This window comes from Lepidochelys kempii, chromosome 2, assembly GCF_965140265.1.
Source record: "Lepidochelys kempii isolate rLepKem1 chromosome 2, rLepKem1.hap2, whole genome shotgun sequence".
Classification (NCBI taxonomy): Eukaryota; Metazoa; Chordata; order Testudines; family Cheloniidae; genus Lepidochelys; species Lepidochelys kempii.
The window spans coordinates 110,057,112-110,075,410 of NC_133257.1; the positions used below are offsets into that span (position 1 = coordinate 110,057,112).

An 18,299-nucleotide genomic window follows, 5' to 3' on the forward strand; every position below is an offset into this window, starting at 1 on the left:
GGCGCTCACTCACCGCAGGGCGCCGCCGCTCCCACCATCCTCCTCCCGGGGCGGCCGCCGCTCACCTCTCACCCCCCGCCCGCCTGCCTCCCTCCGCTGCCGCTTCCGCTCTGCTCGGCGCGTAGCGTGCGGGGCAGGGGGCGGGGACAGCGGGTTCCTCCCCCCGCGGCCCGGGCGGGCCGGACTCCGCAGCCTGGAGGCGGCTTGGCCGGCTGGGAGCTCCGCGGGCCGCGCCCAGGCCAGGTCAGGACGGGGCGCTCGCTCGGGGCCGGGGCCGGGTCTCTGCTGGGGGCCGGGGCTTTGGCGTTGGGAGAGGGAAAGACGCTGCGGGGTCCCTGCCCCAAAGGAGCTAGAGGGGGCTGGCTGAGCTCCAGCAGCGGGGGTCGGAGTTCCCAGTGTGTGTGTGCGGGGCGCTGGTGGCCTGTCTGGCTCCCCAGCCTGGCCCTGCTGACGGCAAAGATTCTGGAGGGCTCCCTCGGGCGCTCTGCAGCCTCCATCGCCCTGGCACTGGCTGTCCCCTAGGGTGCTCCTGTTGTGCTCTTTAATCATCAGTATATGGACGCGAGTCACTAAAGCCCTGATCCTGCAAACGCTTGAGCGCCCGCTTTATTTTAACCCTGGAGAGTAAATTTCCTGTCCTTGCCGTCCATGCTGGCACTGTTCTTACTCTATGTTCCATTCTGTGCATCCGATGAAGTGGGCTGTAGCCCACGAAAGCTTATGCTCTAATAAATTGTTAGCCTCTAGGGTGCCACAAGTACTCCTTTTCTTTTTGGGCTTTAAGTTAAGCATGAACATGTTTGGAGCATCAGGCACCAGGTGAGGTGTGGAGAAATCGCATTGTTTTAAGGCGTTAGAACAGGGTGGAGTGATTGCATAACATAGCCTTTTCCTGTAATTGGCCCTGGCACAGAGGAGCCAAATTAACGGATTGTGTAATCTCAGAGTCTCCTAGTGTTGTACAATACACAGTTTCTCAGTCTCTTCTCTTTCTCCCCGTTTTATTTCTGTTTGTTTATTTCCTTGGATTCTCCCACCCCGGAAAAAAGTACATAACTGAAATAAAAGTCATTGTGAGATGGTAACTTGCTCACATGTGGTATTTTGGATCACTCTTCAGGCAATTAATTATTTAACTTCTTGTTTATAAGATTGGTACAATCTGGAACTATCATTTGCTGTTCAGTATTTTTATTTTCCAGGAAAAACCAAAACTAATTTTTTTCTTCTCACTAAAAAGTAATTTAAAATGAGATATCCTTTTTCTCTGAAACCTTAGGTTATTAATTTCATGACCTTTGTATATTTTAAACTTGCAACATTAATATTGCATTAAATATGATTTTGCATGTTAATTTATTTGGCATATAATGTCAGCAAGCTGTTAAATCTCAGTTTTGGGGAACAGAGCAGGGGAGAAGGGCGTTTTAACTGTGCTTTGGAGAGGAAGGTATCAGTCTAAAAGTATATCCCTCTGTCCTCAATGGGGGAAATGCGTGAATGTCCCCTTTTTAATATTAACCTCCCCCTCCCCATTTAAATAGAGCTGCTTCCTACAGAGCTCGGTCAGCAAACTGAAATTAAGTACAGACTGAGAAACTTCTGGGACCACACCTAGAAAAAGGAGAAAATTTTGAAAAGAGCAGCCCTGCTATAATGTTTTCTATTCTTTATAATGAATTCCCTTGTCCTAGTGGTTTCCACATTTCTGAAAGCTGAACCTCCTTTCAGGAAAATGGAAACCATTCTTGCCCCTCTTCAGTCCCACCATGTGTTGTGAAAAGGGAATTTAAAAATAAAGTGTGGAAATTTATCTTAAAACATTCTAACCAACCCCAATTAAATCCTTGTATATTTCTTTGGAATCTCATTGCAAGTGTGTTATACTGTGCATGAATGGAACATAAGAGTAATGCATAAAATGGTATGTAAAGATTTGTTTAAGAATATAGAACAAAATTCCTTTAAGATCTATCCGTGCAGGAATTCTGGATTGTCCCATAGATGATATTTGCTCAAAATAAAGTGATCTGAGGTGACAGAAATATTGTCAATATGTTAGGACCCACATTTCAATTCTGTTAATAAATTAAAGGCAAACCTGATATGAATAAAATATTTTCATGATCTTTTAAAATGCCAGTTGTTTTTAATAGTGTTTTTATTCAGACAGAATTCCAATTGAAGCTAATAATAGCAATTAATGAAAGTTCTCCCTGATTGCAGGATCAGGACCTCCGTACATGGTACAAAATATTGCTTGGGGAATATATATTTTTACCCTCTACACAGACAACATAAGTATATGAGACCATGGACAGCTTTACAGATGTACCAAGAATAAAAGAAAGCTCTGATATTGGGCAACAACAATGCAGAGTGGTGACTGAAGAGGAATGGCTGCAGAAATGGCAAATGAGAAAAATTGGATTTCATAAGGAACAAGGACATCGGTATGTAACTCTTTCTTCTACCTAAGCTGTAATGAATGATAATTGGATAATATGACTTTCATAAGGCCTGTCCCAAAAATGCAGCCTGGGTACAAACATCGAAGTGTTTTGTACTAGCCTTGTTCAGAGCTTCTATAATTTTCGATGTTTAAGTTGCCATCGCAAGGATAGTGGAGAGATGGAAAGATCACCTTGCTTGTCAAACTTTTACATCTTAAATGAAATCTTTAGGCCACAAAACTTAGATATGGTGTGTGTTCTCTGATGTGAAACACTTCTACAGTATTTATTAATTGTTTTAGACCCCAGTCTTGCAGTATGTAGTGCGTGTGCACAGCAGTTTATCCACATGCTGCACCTTACAGGATTGGAGCCTTAGAAAACAAAACTAATTATTCTGGTTACATTGCCCAAGCTGAGTTAAATACAAGAAGTAAATAGTGTAGAGTAAATTCAGATGTTTTAGGTTCGTTCAGTTTTAATAATCTAAAGTAGCCGTTTCAGAGGTGGGTAATTCTTTTGCCCGAGTAGTAGGCTGTGCCCAATTATAACGGTAATTGAATTTCCTTTTTTAAATTTAATTAAATGTCTGTTAAAAAGTGGATGTTATATTGTAAATTAATGGAGACAGTTTGAAACACCAAAGTATAGTACACTTGAGGTTGGGTGGAAGCTTTTAGCTGGGCTATTGCATTATGTCTGGCATAGACTTACCTATAGCTATGGGTTACTTTAACCAATTACCCATCTCAAGGTGAGGGTTTATACCTATACCTTAATCTCTGAAAGTTCAGCCCCCAAGAATGAGTACAGTAAAGAGGTTATCAATAGAAAGAGGACCCCCAAGGTGAATAATAGAGACTGCATAGTGCTCTTTCTATAATAATTACTTACACTGCAATCTGTTAAAGGAGAGAGAGAGACCAATACAGAACACATGGTATTTGTATTACTAACACCATGCCTTGTGGAAAAACCTGAAGTGCTAGTCATCCTCGCCATCACCAGTGGTCGTCATCCTGGTTTCTCCCCCTCCACCACCCGGCAGTTAGGCCACAATGCAGCTTTTATAATCAGTTGTGCTGATGCCCACTGGGGTTCATACATATTTATGATGGTTTTAGGAGCCCCTTTTCCTTATTTGACTTTACATACTTCACTACTTTTGGGGTGATAAACACCCATTTTTTCATGGTTTGTGTGTATAAAAACATCATCTGTATTTTCCACAGTATGCATCCGATGAAGTGAGCTGTAGCTCACAAAAGCTTATGCTCAAATTGGTTAGTCTCTAAGGTGCCACAAGTACTCCTTTTCTTTTTACTTCTGTGGTGTCACATTTTCCATAGGCTAACTTGTTAGTTCCTCTTATACTCGTTAACATTTACGTCCCCTTATCACCATAGTAACAGAAAGTCTCTAATATTTCACCCAGGCTGCCAGCGGTCATCTTGTAGCGTCTGCTGAGCTCTCATAGACGTTTTTATCCAAACTCAGCACTTCTTTTAAAAAATCAGTGCATCACAAACATAGACACAAGCTCAGTGAGTTTATTATTAGCTTACTTAGCTCTATTGTAAAGGTAAGTTAGCATAACTTAGCCTAAAGCCTAATTTGGCTAAACTAAATAATTTACAGCTGAAGGCCTGTAGACCCTATGTTAAATCATTAATTAATACTTATATTTCACCTTTATATCATATAAATACCTGATACCTTTTATTCTTGACTACACTTGCTTTTCAGCTATGAACATGAAACAATTCCAATATTAAATAGTTATTTATTTTTTTTCTTCTGCAGGATTTTAAGGAAGTATCTGGATGTTCTTCTTAATGGCAGGAGTGGACTCAGGATATTTTTTCCACTTTGTGGCAAAGCAGTAGAAATGAAATGGTAAAATACAGCCCTTAAGAGTAGAAATCTTCTAACTTATTTTTCTTGGAAAATGTATTATCCTGTCTGCATCTCTGTAAGTTAGTGAATATAATAGTCATTCCTTTATTTTCACCATAAAGTATAGTTCCTTTGCTTTTACATGCTCACTAGATATTTTAAAAGAAGGCAGCATTTAATTCTTCCAGGTTTTCCAGTGATGAGGTAATAGTAATGAACGGTTAGAAACATTCATGTAGGAAAAAGAACAGTTGAGCTATATAAAAATTTGATGTATACAAAAGCAGCTAGGTTATGAAAGAGTAAGATGTTTAAGATTTTTGGTATGGTAAGTTGATTGAGAGCTAGAAAAATTTGCCAGGCACCTATTATCCAAATAGGGAGAGTAGGCACCAGTGAGCTTCAAGGAAAATGACCTGTTAAGAAGCCCAATACTTTACGTCCTGGCTGCTAGGAAGTGGGAGGGTGCTGGGATTCCTACCAGGGTACTCTCCTGGGAGAGTTTCCCCAGTATGCATCCGATGAAGTGAGCTGTAGCTCATGAAAGCTTATGCTCAAATAAATTGGTTAGTCTCTAAGGTGCCACAAGTACTCCTTTTCTCCTGGGAGCCTACTTCAAGAGTATGTACTATCTGCTGATTAGTAGATGTTTGTTTAACTTTAAGCTTTTCAATCTCTGTCTTAGCTTCCTTCCATCATGTCCCCCCCCCCCAAAAAAAAAAAAAAAAAAAAGGTTGAGGGGAGAGTGTCTCTGCTGCTACTCTGTATCAACATAGGCTCTTGGTTAGTACCTTCTCTGTTTTGCCAAACAGCAGCAGTGTGAAAGAAATGTGATTCTGCAGTTAACTGATAAGAGTTCTGTTGCAGTGAACCTGACCAGTGTGTTGTTAGTTTCATTCTGCTGCTGTTTGGCAAAGCCAGGCAGCAGCATAGGTCTTGAGCTGTGTATCTTGAGACACAAGAGAACAGTATAGTAGTAATAATGTGTAAAGTGTAGTAATGCTGAGTCATTCAGGCATGCAGTATAAGATTGCTCTTTATCTAAAAACTCATGTCATGTATTAATATGGATCACAGTTACTAGAGATTTCACTTGGCATGGGTCAGCATCCATCTTCAGTTCAAATTTGGAAAATTTTCTTCATAACCACGAAATGAAAGCCTTATAAGTGTTTGAGAAAGTGATAGTCTAGCTCCTTACTTGCCAGAGAAAGTTTCTTGCTATTCAACAGCTTTTGCGGTTTTTCAAACATTGATGTTGTAATAACGTTAACAGGATGTGAAATATCAAGCAAACACTTTATCCACTAGGTGACTGAATCCTTGGTCATCCACCATGGGAGGGAAGTATTATTACTGGTCATTGTAGTGCCCCCATATTTTCCATTAATATAGTAAAAATGAATAATCAATTGCATGTAAAGCTTCTCAAGTTCAAACAAAGTGCATTCCTTAGTTCATATCAAGATCTACTCAAATAACCATGCAAAATTGCATTAAAATCAGATACTGTGTTTTTTTTCCAATAAAGTGTGAAAACTCCGAGATTAAAAATACCTATATAAACCCTATCTCACAAGAGCTTGGATTCTGAAAAAAACTGCTGTAATAAACTACTGTTCTGTAGGAGATACATATGTACCAAAGCCTCATCTTGAGGTAGAGAATGATCAGTATAAATCAAAATTATGTAATAAGAACAGTGAATCACAAGTAAACATGAAAACTTTTATTGCTGTGCATAGGTTAGCTGACATGGGACACTGTGTAGTTGGTGTGGAACTCAGCGAATGTGCACTGAAGGAATTTTTCACAGAACAGAATCTTTCTTATTCTGAAGAACCAGTCCCAGGGATTTCTGGAGCCAAAGTTTTTAAGGTTTGTTTTGTGCTTGCATAGTCAAATCTTTTTCTATACTTAATGATGCAATTCAGGGACAGCTGAGCAGGCCAAACCATTCTTTAGTCATGTAGCGCTTCTTTGTCTTGCCTTTCATCTTTCACCTGTTCTAAAGAGGATTCTGAGAAAGAAGCATCAAAGTTGAATTTTGTACTGGGTAATTATCCTCAAGCTGTTATTTAGTTTGGCCCTCATTCAGCAAGGTATTTAAGTGCCTAACTTTAAACACTTTGAAGTCAATGGGACAACTCCCATGCTTAAAATTAGACACTTGCGTAAATGCCCTGATGAATCAGTTGTATACAGTGGTGTTGTAGCCATGTTGGTCCCAGGAGATTAGAGAGAGAAAGTGGTTGAGGTAATATCTTTTATTGGACCGACTTCTGTTGGTGAGAAAGACAAGCTTTCAAGCCACTCCGAGCTCTTCTTCAGGCCTGGAAAAGGTACTCACAGTGTCACAACTAAATGCAGGGTCAAACAGATAGTTTAGCATAAGTAGTTAGCACATTGTCTAAGGGACCAGTCAAGGTGAAGTGGCCTGTTAACACTCCTGTTCTGGTAGGACAAAAAGGGGGGTTAGTGATTGTTGTAACAAGCAGTAAATCTAGTGTCTTAAGTAAAAGATATTATCTCATCCACCTTTTTTCTCTCTCTCTCTGAACCTTAAGCCCATACCACATGACAGTGGTGAAGCAGCAGTCACAGGGCTTTGATATACATCAATAAGGAAAAACTGAAAGAACATTCCTCCTAATTCCTCCCCCACTTAGGTTTTTTATTTTAAAATATATATATATTAAAATATGTAGTTCACTAAAAGGTGTTTCCCTGCTTTTCATTGCAGAGTACCTCTGGGAACATTTCTCTGTATTGTTGCAGTATCTATGATTTGTCCAGGTAGGAATGAACAGCATTTTTTCACCAATCAAATTTTTAACAAATATTGTTAGGTTATGTTTTATCTGAACTAGCCAAAAGCATTTGAGCAGTAAGGACCAAATCATAAGAAGCACTGAACATCTGCGACTCTGACAGATGTCTGTCGCCGGCTAACATTTCGGGGTTGCCGCCTAGGGGTGAGAGCAAGCACCTTGTTTACCTCCTGTGTTCTACAGACAGCCACAACCGTGTGGTCTGTTTCTGGGGTACAGAGTACAGCCCTGCAGCTGTGCCTTGTATGAATCTACCCCCTTTCAGGGGCTATAAAGCAGTCCATACAAAAGGAAAATACTTTCCTGACCCCTCCCCCTTCGTTGTGCAAGAGAGAAGGAAGTAGTCTCTCAGGCCTTACAGGCATTCTCAGTTCCTTAATGTGAGTAAAGGTTATGGCTTAATCATGATGGAATTGTAATAAAGATAACCAGCCCAGGCCATCTGCTTCTCCAGAGGGCTCGGCAGACAGCACATAAAAGCCATAGGTCAGTGAGTGCTACAGGACTCCCAGTCTGGGAGCTCTGAACCCTGGCACTGCTTGCCACCACTACTGCACTGATTTCCACCCTTATAAGGGCCTGCTTCCAGGCATGACACACCTCACAAGTGCGAGGGGTTGAGGCTGATTGCGACCACAGGAGTTCCTTAACTTTGCCTTGTCCGTGGAAGTGGGGCATGTCGTCTGCTCCACCACAATATTGTGTGGGAGATGCAGTTATTCAGCATCTCTCAGAATCAAGCCCTGCCTGCTTGCTACTGACTAGGCTCAGTCCTTCATAATGCTGAATGCTCTCAGTACCCAGAGCAGTCAATGGGCCAGATTTACCAGTCCATTAAGGGGATTTTGCCCCTGTTTTCTGGCTCAAAGCTGCTCGATCCAGCCAGTGGAGGCTTTCCTTTGTGCCAGTGAATTATTGGGTGGTACAAAGCCACCTTTGCCGCTCCAGACTCCAGCATAGGGAGGGATACAAAGGAATGTTAAAAACCACCTTCCTTGCCTCTGATCACGTCCTGAATACAGTTCAGCCAGACCAGAAAATCTGTCCCATAGGGCGTTAACGGCACTCAGCATCTGCAGGATAGTCCCAGTCTTGCAGTTCTTATTTAGATAAAACTCCCTCTACGGCTGGTGAGTTTTGCCTCAATATCAACCGCAGGAGCAGGCTGTTAATATGAGCAGTATTGCCCCATAGCTTTACAGTACTATGAGGAAATCAATCATTTATCTTTGTAAATGATAAGAGTATCAGAGCTACTAGAGAGAAGGTATAATTTGTAGATGGGGAGACAGGAATGTGGTGCTGGCTCTGAGATATTGTGGGTAAAATATCCAAAGTTATTAACATAACAGATGGTCACTAAACCTTTTGCTGACTTAGCTGATTGTCTGTTGTTTGTGTGATTAAGCAGCCTTGCAAGAATGGAAGTTTTAATATAAAAGATATTTCTATATTCCATCCAAAGTGACAAGGTAGAGAAAGATTCAGGCAATGTTGCTGCTTGCACAACAGGCATCTTTATCTAGTTAAACTTTATCTAGTTTCTAGTTATCATTGGACGCAGAGCCCGGAAATGTTCAAGCTTATTGTCAGCAATTTTTTAAAAAGTTAATGATTTTTAAATATAGTTGTAAGTAACATGGCAAAATTTAAAACCTCTATGATACCAATATGGAATGATATATTTCAAAGTAAAACAAAATATGTAACCCGTTAGCAATGCTGCCAGTGGGAATCGCTAGACCAAATAGTGAGGAGATGTGGTCTTATTTAGAGGACAAAATAAACAGGAGTCACATGCATGTGTTGTAAATTTTCTTCTACATTCCTGTTTTGTTTTGTTTTTTTTAATAAGACGCTCTTATGCAATGTTCTAAAAGAGTGGTGAAAGTGTCAACATCGTTCTGTCAATGGAACAATTGGAAGACTCCTTTGAGTATAAAAATGCATCAATACTGTTGCGGCTTCTGTCCACACACAATATGGGTAATACTCGGTTAGTAACTATGGCAGTTAAGCTTACTTCACGCTTGCCTGGGCTGGCCTGTGATCAGTCACTTTTGTTCTAAATTCAGAACATGATTTGGGCAGGGGAACCTAGATGTGTTCATGCCCTGTGTCAGAATGAGACAATTCAGACTTTTTTTGCTAGTTAATGAGTAACAGGAATTATTACTCTTTGAAGGAATGCTGTGTTGTAGCTAAAGCAGTTAAACTAAGCAATCAGTTGTGGCTCAGAATTGTTATGAGTGCTAGGCTAAATTTTTTACAATCTGTGTACTTACTAAATACACCCTTGGGGCCCAATTCTGAGCCCTGATTCAGGCAAATATTGCCTTAAATCAGTGGGATTGTTGTTTGTGTGTGATCTGCAGGATTGGCCTAACGACAATATTTAAAGCAGGGATGGGCAACTGTTGGCCCAGGAGTCGCATCTGGCCTGTAACATTATTTTATTTGGCCCATCACAACACAGCTTAGGGCAGGAGATCCAGCAGAGACAAGGGCAGGAAGAGGGCAAGGCATCACTGGGGAGGTTCCGTAACATAACATTGTGGCAAGAACAGTGGGCTGGAGCGAGGAGGTAGGCCCAGCCCTGTGGGACAGGAGCCACCTCTGCCAGGGTGAGTGGAGGGCAGGCTCACTCTCCAACCCACCCTCTCACCACAAAGGGGCAGGACCCTACTCCCCACCCCCCTGACTCCTGTGTCACATTCCTCCAGGGACAGGACCTGACCAGACTCCTCTCCTCATCCCGCTTCCTCCTCCCAGCATCACAGCTCCCAGGGTCGGCACAGGACACGACACACACACCTGTGTCACATACCCCATCACCCCAGAGGGTTTTAATGGTTTTTATGGCCTTCTACTCCCTTAATGTTGCCCATCCCTGATATAAACTATTGTTTTATTTATTATTATTTGTATTACAGTAGTGCCTAGAATTCCCAACTAAGATCAGGGCTCTTACACAGATAGGTGCTGTTCAAACACAGTGGGAAACAGCGCCTGCCCCAAAGAGTTTACTGTCTAATTAGGTGGGAGGAAAAACAGAAGCACAACGAGGTGACGTGGCTTCCCCAAGGCCATACAGCAGGCCAGTGGCAGAGGTTGAAATGGAACCCAAATCTAGGATCCTGTTCACGAGACTATGCTACCTCCCTACTTAAATTGGCTCTTAAATATCACGTCTTGGTTGTGAAATGTTATATTTAAAAGCCAATGGTAAGTGCATGTAGAAGGCAAAGTAGTGGGATCTCCTCTCCTTGCAGACCTTTAAAAGAAAACAAGCTTTTAAAATTAAAAGGAAGACTTGTGACACCTTAGAGACTAACACATTTATTTGAGCATAAGGTTTCGTGAGCTTTTAAAATGTTTCATGTCTCATTGCATCAGACAGAACAATACAGGACAGGGTTACAGGTCAGAAGCCAAAAACTTGATGATGACGTTGTGATTAAAACAACAACGGAAGAAAGTGTGATTTATTTATTTTATTTATTTATTTAAATGTTTGTGGACTCTGAAATAAAGCCCAGTATCGGGTGGAAAGCTGCTGCACAATTTCAGGGTATCTCACATTTTTGTTTTAAGGCAAATTTATTTTAAACTCTTCTTTGGAATTATGTCACTTACTCCATTGTTACACAGCACACTAAATCACAGTTTTCATATTTACCAGAAGGAAAACTTACTTAATGTCACCCTCCTAATTCTCACCGGCAACCAGTGAGGACAGTTCTCTTTACCAGTAGACTTTATCAAACTGAATTTGGGCACCAATGCCACATCAGCCAACACAACTAGGAACAAAAATAGTCCCGAACAATTTGTTGGATTAAAGCAAGCAGCAATGAGTTTTAGCTTTTCTCAAGTGAAAAGATACCTCAGAATAAACATCTGAGGTATATGTTTGGGTCTTGAGTCTGAGTTGCACGTGAGCTGAGCTCAGTGCACATTGAGCAGAATGGAGTGAGCTGTCTTGAGCCATCTCTCACCCTCTTGGATCTGGAAGTGTCCAAGGATTGTTGCAGTCCTTGGCATAAATTAGTGGTATCCCCAGAGTTTCTATAAATTATGACTGCCTGAAAAAACTGCCTCATAACCAAGAACAGCTGTGCTCAAACTAGAGCTCTTCTTGTCCTTGCCACACCCTTGCCAAAGGGCAACAGACTCATTCCACCATTTCTGTGGCACCCAGAGAAGGCCTCTACACAGGAAATGTTCCTTGTTCAAAATGTTTTATAGCATAAAGGGGCCAGACCATAGCAGCATATCAGCCCTCTGTGCATATGCACAGCCTATCAGAGATTTTTCACTTCTTTTGCAAAAGTATCTCAGTCAAATTATAAAAAACAAGATCATTTTGAAAAGAACGAGGAGTATTTGTGGCACCTTAGAGACTAACAACTTTATCTGAGCATAAGCTTTTGGATTTTAGCCCACGACACAGACTAACACGGCTACCACTCTGAGAGATCATTTTAGTTTTTAATATAAAATCTTTTCCCTCTCTCCACCCCCTATTTGTAGCACAATTGCTGGCAGGTTTGATGGGATTTGGGACAGAGGATCTCTAGTAGCCATTAACCCATGTGATAGAGAACAGTAAGTAATGTATTTATTTTATGACTGTTTTCTTTCTGATAGGCGGTACCTTTCACAACGTATCTTCCTGGCACTGACTAATCAGCCATCCCTCACTTTCCTTAAACCATGAGTAATCCAAGCCAGTCCTTCTTTGCTATCTGTGGCAACTAAAGTCACTGAACACTGTGTTCTGAAACAGAGTTTCCTTCTGGAAATGGTCTTGCCAATGCAAACAATACCATTGGCATAAGGACAGTACAGTAGAACCTCAGAGTTATGATCACCAGAGTTACGAACTGATCAGTCAACCACACACCTCATTTGGAACAGAGGAATGCAATCAGGCAGCAGCAGAGACAAAAAAAAAAAAATACAGTACAGTACTGTGTTAAACCTAAACTACTAAAAAAAGGGAAGGTTTAAAAACATTTTTTATAAGATAAGGAAACTGTTTCTGTGCTCGTTTAATTTAAATTAAGATGATTAAAAGCAGCATATTTCTTCTGCACAGTAAAGTTTCAAAGCAGCATTAAGTCTATGTTCAGATGTAAACTTTTGAAAGAACGTCTATAATGTTTTGTTCAGAATTATGAACATTTCAGATTTATGAACAACCACCATTCCGGAGGTGTTCGTTCGTAACTCTGAGGTTCTACTGTATGTTGCTGCTTATGTTCTATACCTAAAGCTGCTGTTCCCATCTAGTGGTAGATATGCAGATCTGAATTTTACCATTACTTTTTGCTTTCCATGTTTGTTTTTGGTCTCTACCATTTTCACCTTTTTCTGCCTCACTCCATCTTCTTTATTCTCCTTTTTTCTCCTTTCCCCTCTCCAATCTTACCCATGACCCTCTCTCTTCACTTTACCCCTATTACTGGACATTAAGTTAAGTTGAATACATGGCCCTTACTTTGTAAAAATAAAATAAAATAAAATGCTGTGAATTAACAAAATCAATACTGTATAGGCCCCTCTACAGTAACTATAGATTATTGAAGACTTACATATTAGGTCAGCTTTACATTTTCATGTGTTTGTTAGTTCATATGAAAAATGGTGTGCGTGTGTGCATGCACGCATGTGTATAAGGTAGAATTTTATTAATTTTATTTAGGATTTCATATGTTGCATGTTTACTGCATGGAATTTTACATGAGAAGTACCTCAGTTAAATTAGTTTATGTGCATTTCAAGGGTGCATTTGAACTATTCTGCATAGGAATACATTACGTATCTTTTTTGCTGAACATTTTGAGTACTCTGTACCATATACTTACAAAATAATTACGACTGCAAATATTTTTTTCTTTTTAGCTATGCCAATTTGATGTTGTCTCTAATGGAGGGAAGCTGCTGTTATCTCTTGGTTAGTGTTTTATATGATTCAAATAAACATAAAGGTAAGAACTTTGAATCATTTTGTTTAGAAGTTAAGTAAAATCACTTTTTACCTTTACACTAATTAATTTATATATATATATATATATATATATATATATAAAAATAATTTTGCCTCAGTTCGTGTCAAGAGGCTTGGTGCTCAGATTGAATATGTTTTTCTATTTAACTATATTTTGGCATTCACAGTAGCAAAAGTTTGTGATTTTTTTTGGGGGGGTGAAGGGAGAGGGGTTTGTTTGTATGTAAATTTCTTTATAACCCTGTTTCCACTTGCTTCTCAGTTTTGGAAAAAAATTCCTACAAGGCAGAAACTTTTCGTGCTTGGTCTCAATTGAAAGGTTGTTTTTTTGGGGGTGGGGGAGAGGTGAATTGTGAAACAAAATGCAAAATAACGTTGCCTTCGCTGTTTTTTGTATAATGTATAGAGAGTGTCCTGTTTGTCCCCTTCTGCTATGTCCACCTCCTTGGCACCCTTCCCTTACCCTAGCATTGCTCCCTCACTTGCACCCTCATTATCTGAAAATCCTATTATATTTCTGATGGATACTAACTCAGGATTTTCAGTACCTCATGACCTAAAATCAGGAATTATTGCCCAATTTACTGTAGCGTGGCTACCTCACAGGTGTTATAATTCATTAATAAATATTTGTAAAATGCTTTGAAGATGAAAAGCTCTATGTAAGCATTAAGTATCATACATCAGGCGGATTGATTAATTTTTATTAAACCCAGAAGCTCCTTAAGTTTTCCTTGATAATTATTAACTTAATACAAATAAGTTTTCCACTGCTTTTTGAACTTCTCTAAGTAATTGTTATTAAAAGAAAGTCTTATAATTAATAACCTATAATAATTCTTTTTTAATATTTTAACATTTCTCCTTGTATTTGGTCAGTGTTTGCTTTATTGTAATATTAGACGGGTCATCGTGACTTTTGCTGATTCAGCTTTTCCTTTTTTGTTTTCCAGGTCCACCATTTTATGTTCCTGATTCTGAAATTAAAAGTTTATTTGGTAAGTTATCTCCACTGCAGTTATGAGTTTTCTCAAAACATGTGACAGACAAATGTGTTCATATTGTAGTGTTTTGAGTCGTCCTGAGGCAAATGTTTGCTTCTTGTACAAAATCTGGAGAGACATAGTTTGAAAATAAATATCCTTTTCACTCCAGGGTTATTGATATCAGGGGAAAACATCACTTCCCTAAAAGGTATACAGACTCATTGTTTAAATACACATTGTAAAGGAAATTTGAACATGTGCTACCAGTAAGACATAAACAGTCCCTTTTTGGCCCGAGGTTACTTTCTTTCCATGCTGAGTCTCCAATAATTCAAACTAGATCCCAATGTTCATTCTTATTCCCACAGCTTCTCACTCTTGCTCCTATAGTCACTTTCTCATGTCCTTTCTGTACCAACATCTTGGTTTCTTGCCCTGCCCTCCCCCCCGCCCTTCCTCCAAGCCCCTGCTTATCTGCTCATTTTACCCAGATTTAACACAGAAACCTTCCCCACCATCTGTGTGCTTTCTGCTATAATTTTGAAACCAAAGTTAACTTGCAGGAAAAAAAGTATGATGATCGGAAAACACCATGTTAAGGGAATTAAAGATCCAACTTAAAGCTACTGAAACAAGAAAATTGAGTTAAGGTTGACATTTCATCCTTGATATGCCTTACATTAAGCTTTGGTTCTACAGATCCTGTGGTTTACACCATTCTGAAACCTCTGAAGTGTCTAAACACCATGAATTATTCTTAATTAACAGTAGCATACAATTATGAGAGAGGGCTAAATCCTGCTCACTTTATTTATGCTAGTCTACAAATGAGTTAAGTCAGCGAGATTTTTTCCTAATAGTGTAAAAATTCATGATTGAAAAAAGCAAAACAAACTATCATCATCCATCATCATATCTGTAACTTGCTATTCTTCCTTTTCAGGAAAAGTCTGTGAAATTAAGTGTCTTGAGAAGGTCGATGACTTCTCAGACCAGCACAAAGCCTGGGGACTAGATTATTTTCTGGAGGTAACATATCTGCTTACCTTAAAGTCTGTTCCTTGATGAAACAAGAAACACAAAATTTATTAGCAAGATGGGAAGAATTATATTGATCTCACTTTGAAATGAGCTGGATATTTGGGAATTCTGAAACACCTCAGTATATGAAAACTGGGTTATGGAACATCTTTGTCTTTTGAAGACTTTATGCTTTCTAAGTCAATTACACTGTACATCTGATTTGACTTACAGTATCTATTTTAAGATGCGTAGCACTTAACCACATTGAAACTCTTTTTATAAACAATCATTTTAACTTTGTTCGTCTCCTGTATTATTTCAAATAATTAAAATTAAAAAGTCTCTCTCTATATAGCTTTCCTTGCTATTGGCAACTACACACAGCCAGTCACACAAGTTGTTTTTCTTCAGATATTTCTTAGAAAGGTACTTCAGATATCTCTGGGAAAATGGCACCTCTGAAGTTACAGCAATTTTGCTCTTGCGTCTCTCAATGGTCACCACACCTCCACCCAGATTACCAGCTTTTCCATTCACTTTGATTTGTTCCTGCAAGAACTGCTCGAAGTCGGCTGCGTCCATGATTCCATCTTCGATGGGATGGGTGCAGTCCAGAGTGTGTGTGTGTGTATAAAAAGAAATGACCATGACCGTTCTCCATAGCTACCAATATTGTCTGTCTGTCTGGAGCTTTGCAGTCCCATCCCAAGTGTTCATAGTTCCAGCCCATGTCCTAGGAGCTATACAGTGCTGACAGCTGCAGCTTTTGAAAAGTTTTTTTTTTTTTTTTTGTAATTCTGAGCTCCTGCCACTAGTGACTGCTGCATAGAAGAGGCAGGAGGCTGCTTGACGGCTGCTGTCTTTTTCTCCCTACCTCTGTTGCTCTGTGCTGTGCAGAGTAGAGACTGGCTAGCAGAGAGCAAAGCAGAATATTCAGCAGCAGCCATCACTGGATGAGGGGGACACAGTCAACTATAGATCTCCAAGAGGGGTAAGGAAAGTGACTCAATTGAGAGGAGAGCAGAAGACACCGGGAGTAGATGCCCCTTGAAATTTTCTATAACTGTGATATTCTTCCCCCTCAATACAACAATTATGAATCCGGGAGTCCGGCCACAGGAAGAAGGGTTGTATGGGGAATGTGGATTGTGGGCCCTAATGGAGACCCTTCTGCGGTTTGGATAAGCATATGAGCTTTTGGATATTTATCTGAACTCAAACCTTTGAGGGTCTCCCGTCGCTAGTTTATAGACACTATTACAACTTTGCAAAAGGGAATTTTAGTTTTGAGTCCCTAATAATAGATTTTTTAAAATAACCTAAAATTCACTAGGATTCTGACACAATCTAATGTTGGTTCTCAGACACCTTTCCTTCTCCATCCCGCATTACCGTATGCGGAGAAGAGTCTCTGAAACCAAAGCTGATTTACAGTATTACAACCTGACGTTTAAAGGGTGCGATCGGTAAGGCCTTCCTCAGGGGTCACACTCCGGCAGCTTCAAAGGCCTTTTCCCCTTTCAAGGGTGTTTTGGGGTTTTGGTAAGTCTTTGGGCCGTGAAGTCTTGTCAGATGTTTTCCTCTCACCTACTCCATAACATGAATCTGAGGCACAGCAGTTTTCCTTCTGGTTGCTGCCCCTTCCTGTTAGCAGCTCTCCTTGTTAAGCTTGCTTCCTCCAGCTGAAGTTGGCTTTGCAGGCATGTTTGTTTGGTAGGGATTGAACCCAGAGGAGCTCATTAGCCTTCTCCTGATTGGGATGGGGGCATGCCCCTTCACCCAGGGGTTATGAACATTAGAGTTGGAAGTAGAAGCAATGTCTTGTATCAAGTGTGTGTGTCTCTTGCTCATAATTTTTTTTTTTCGAGGCAGGTATAGTTAAAATAGTTGTTTTAAAATATTGAGATTATCCAGTTTAAAAGATTTAGCTGTGCATTCATATCGCATTGAAGTATATTTGTATCCACATCTGATCAGTGATCTGCAAACACGGTCTGCAGACATCCACAGATTAGCAGAGCTTTAGAAATATATGTCAATTTTCCTCCATTTCTGTTTGTGGCAAGCTTTTGATGTTCATTGCAAACATTGTATTCAAAGAGCTGCAGACTCAGGTCTGATGCTTTCAGGATATTTGTAGTTGTAGACAGTAGTGAGTGATCACTTTAATGAAACTTTAAGGTTTTTGTTGTTTTTTTAAGCATTGAAGTTGGTGGTGACAGGGTAGAGAGTAAAGTAGGACCCCCTACTGGGTGGCTATATAAATACTGCTCTTCTAGCATCCCAGTCTGTTTCTTTGTTTGCAAGAGAGTCTGTCTTCTCAGAAAAATAAACCAACTACAGAGGATCAACAATATGCTTTGAAGAAAAATAAACAACAAGGATCAAGAGAAAAGTAACTCTCAAAAAGCAACCTCCAAGCACTGAGGTGAGGCAGGCAAGTGAGTGTCCTCCTGCAGTATATTTTCAGAGAAGAAGTTGAAGGAAGTTCTTTCTCATCTCCAATAATACTATCTCTGTGCGATTCTTACTCCTGGGCCATGAGATACTCAAGGGATATTTGAAAATGAAAGTAAAGCTGAAGTGAGCAGCAGTAATAAGGCTAAGGCCAACAGTGTGAACAGGGAGGTTTTAAAAAATACAAAAAGGAGCAAGTTACTCCTTAAAAGCCCAGGGTTGGACCTAACGTTCAAGTTTTCCCAAAAAAAGACATTAATTGGACAAAATCAATACAAAGAATGTAAGAGACATCCCTAAATAAAAATCAACACTTTGTGGGCATGGGGGAAGTTTGATCCCATCTATCTTGGAAACAAGTTCTGGAACATGGTGAGTCTGAAACGGCATTCCCAGGAGGCTGAATCCAAGTAATAATACTTTTGTAAAGGCACCCAGAGTGCATGATGTAGCCATTTCACCTACCTCTGTAATAGAAACACACCTGAGGCAGGCAGCGGTGGCTGCGTTGCTCCTGACTGAGTGAAGTTTGACTTGGCCTCTAGCTGCAGGTCAGCCAGGTAATAGCAATGAGAAATGCAATCAGACATCCTATTAGACATGGTTCTCTTGGTCATAGCATTGTTCAGTAAAATAGTGT

The 18,299-nt window shown here is 40.1% G+C and overlaps 2 protein-coding genes across 9 annotated transcripts in view; one reads left to right on the forward strand and one right to left on the reverse strand.

Annotated features, from left to right (window-relative positions):
* The window catches only part of KDM1B (lysine demethylase 1B), a 45,852-nt gene extending 45,646 nt beyond the window's left edge, over positions 1-206 (reverse strand). For 3 of the 4 annotated variants that reach the window (XM_073331907.1, XM_073331908.1, XM_073331904.1), the window contains exon 1: positions 14-203. The gene's annotated coding sequence lies outside the window, so the exon portion shown is untranslated. Of the gene's footprint in view, positions 1-13 lie in introns of all 4 variants that reach the window. The other variant, XM_073331909.1, reaches the window with a different exon arrangement.
* TPMT (thiopurine S-methyltransferase) lies at positions 18-15,501 on the forward strand. Of its 5 annotated transcripts, none has more exons than XM_073331917.1 (10): positions 18-243; positions 2,227-2,453; positions 4,257-4,349; positions 6,095-6,227; positions 7,093-7,145; positions 11,714-11,788; positions 13,088-13,139; positions 14,147-14,191; positions 14,349-14,387; positions 15,123-15,166. In XM_073331917.1, exons 2-9 carry the CDS (start codon positions 2,314-2,316, stop codon positions 14,355-14,357), a joined length of 600 nt encoding a protein of 199 aa, XP_073188018.1. In that variant the 5' UTR covers positions 18-243; positions 2,227-2,313; the 3' UTR covers positions 14,358-14,387; positions 15,123-15,166. The 5 variants fall into 5 exon arrangements, with proteins under 5 accessions (XP_073188018.1, XP_073188019.1, XP_073188017.1 ...); XM_073331914.1 differs by having other exon boundaries at positions 36-243; positions 13,088-13,173; positions 15,123-15,501; XM_073331916.1 differs by lacking the exon at positions 14,349-14,387 and having other exon boundaries at positions 34-243; positions 15,123-15,501.
* The last annotated feature ends 2,798 nt before the right edge of the window (positions 15,502-18,299 follow it).

Bases quoted from the DNA above. Each gene is read 5' to 3' on its own strand.
- TPMT (XM_073331914.1), top strand. From the start codon at position 2,314: ATGGACAGCTTTACAGATGTACCAAGAATAAAAGAAAGCTCTGATATT. The intron at 4,350-6,094 runs GTAAAATACAGC...TGCTGTGCATAG, and splicing joins AAAGCAGTAGAAATGAAATG to GTTAGCTGACATGGGACACT. The intron at 11,789-13,087 runs GTAAGTAATGTA...TTTTCTTTTTAG, and splicing joins AACCCATGTGATAGAGAACA to CTATGCCAATTTGATGTTGT.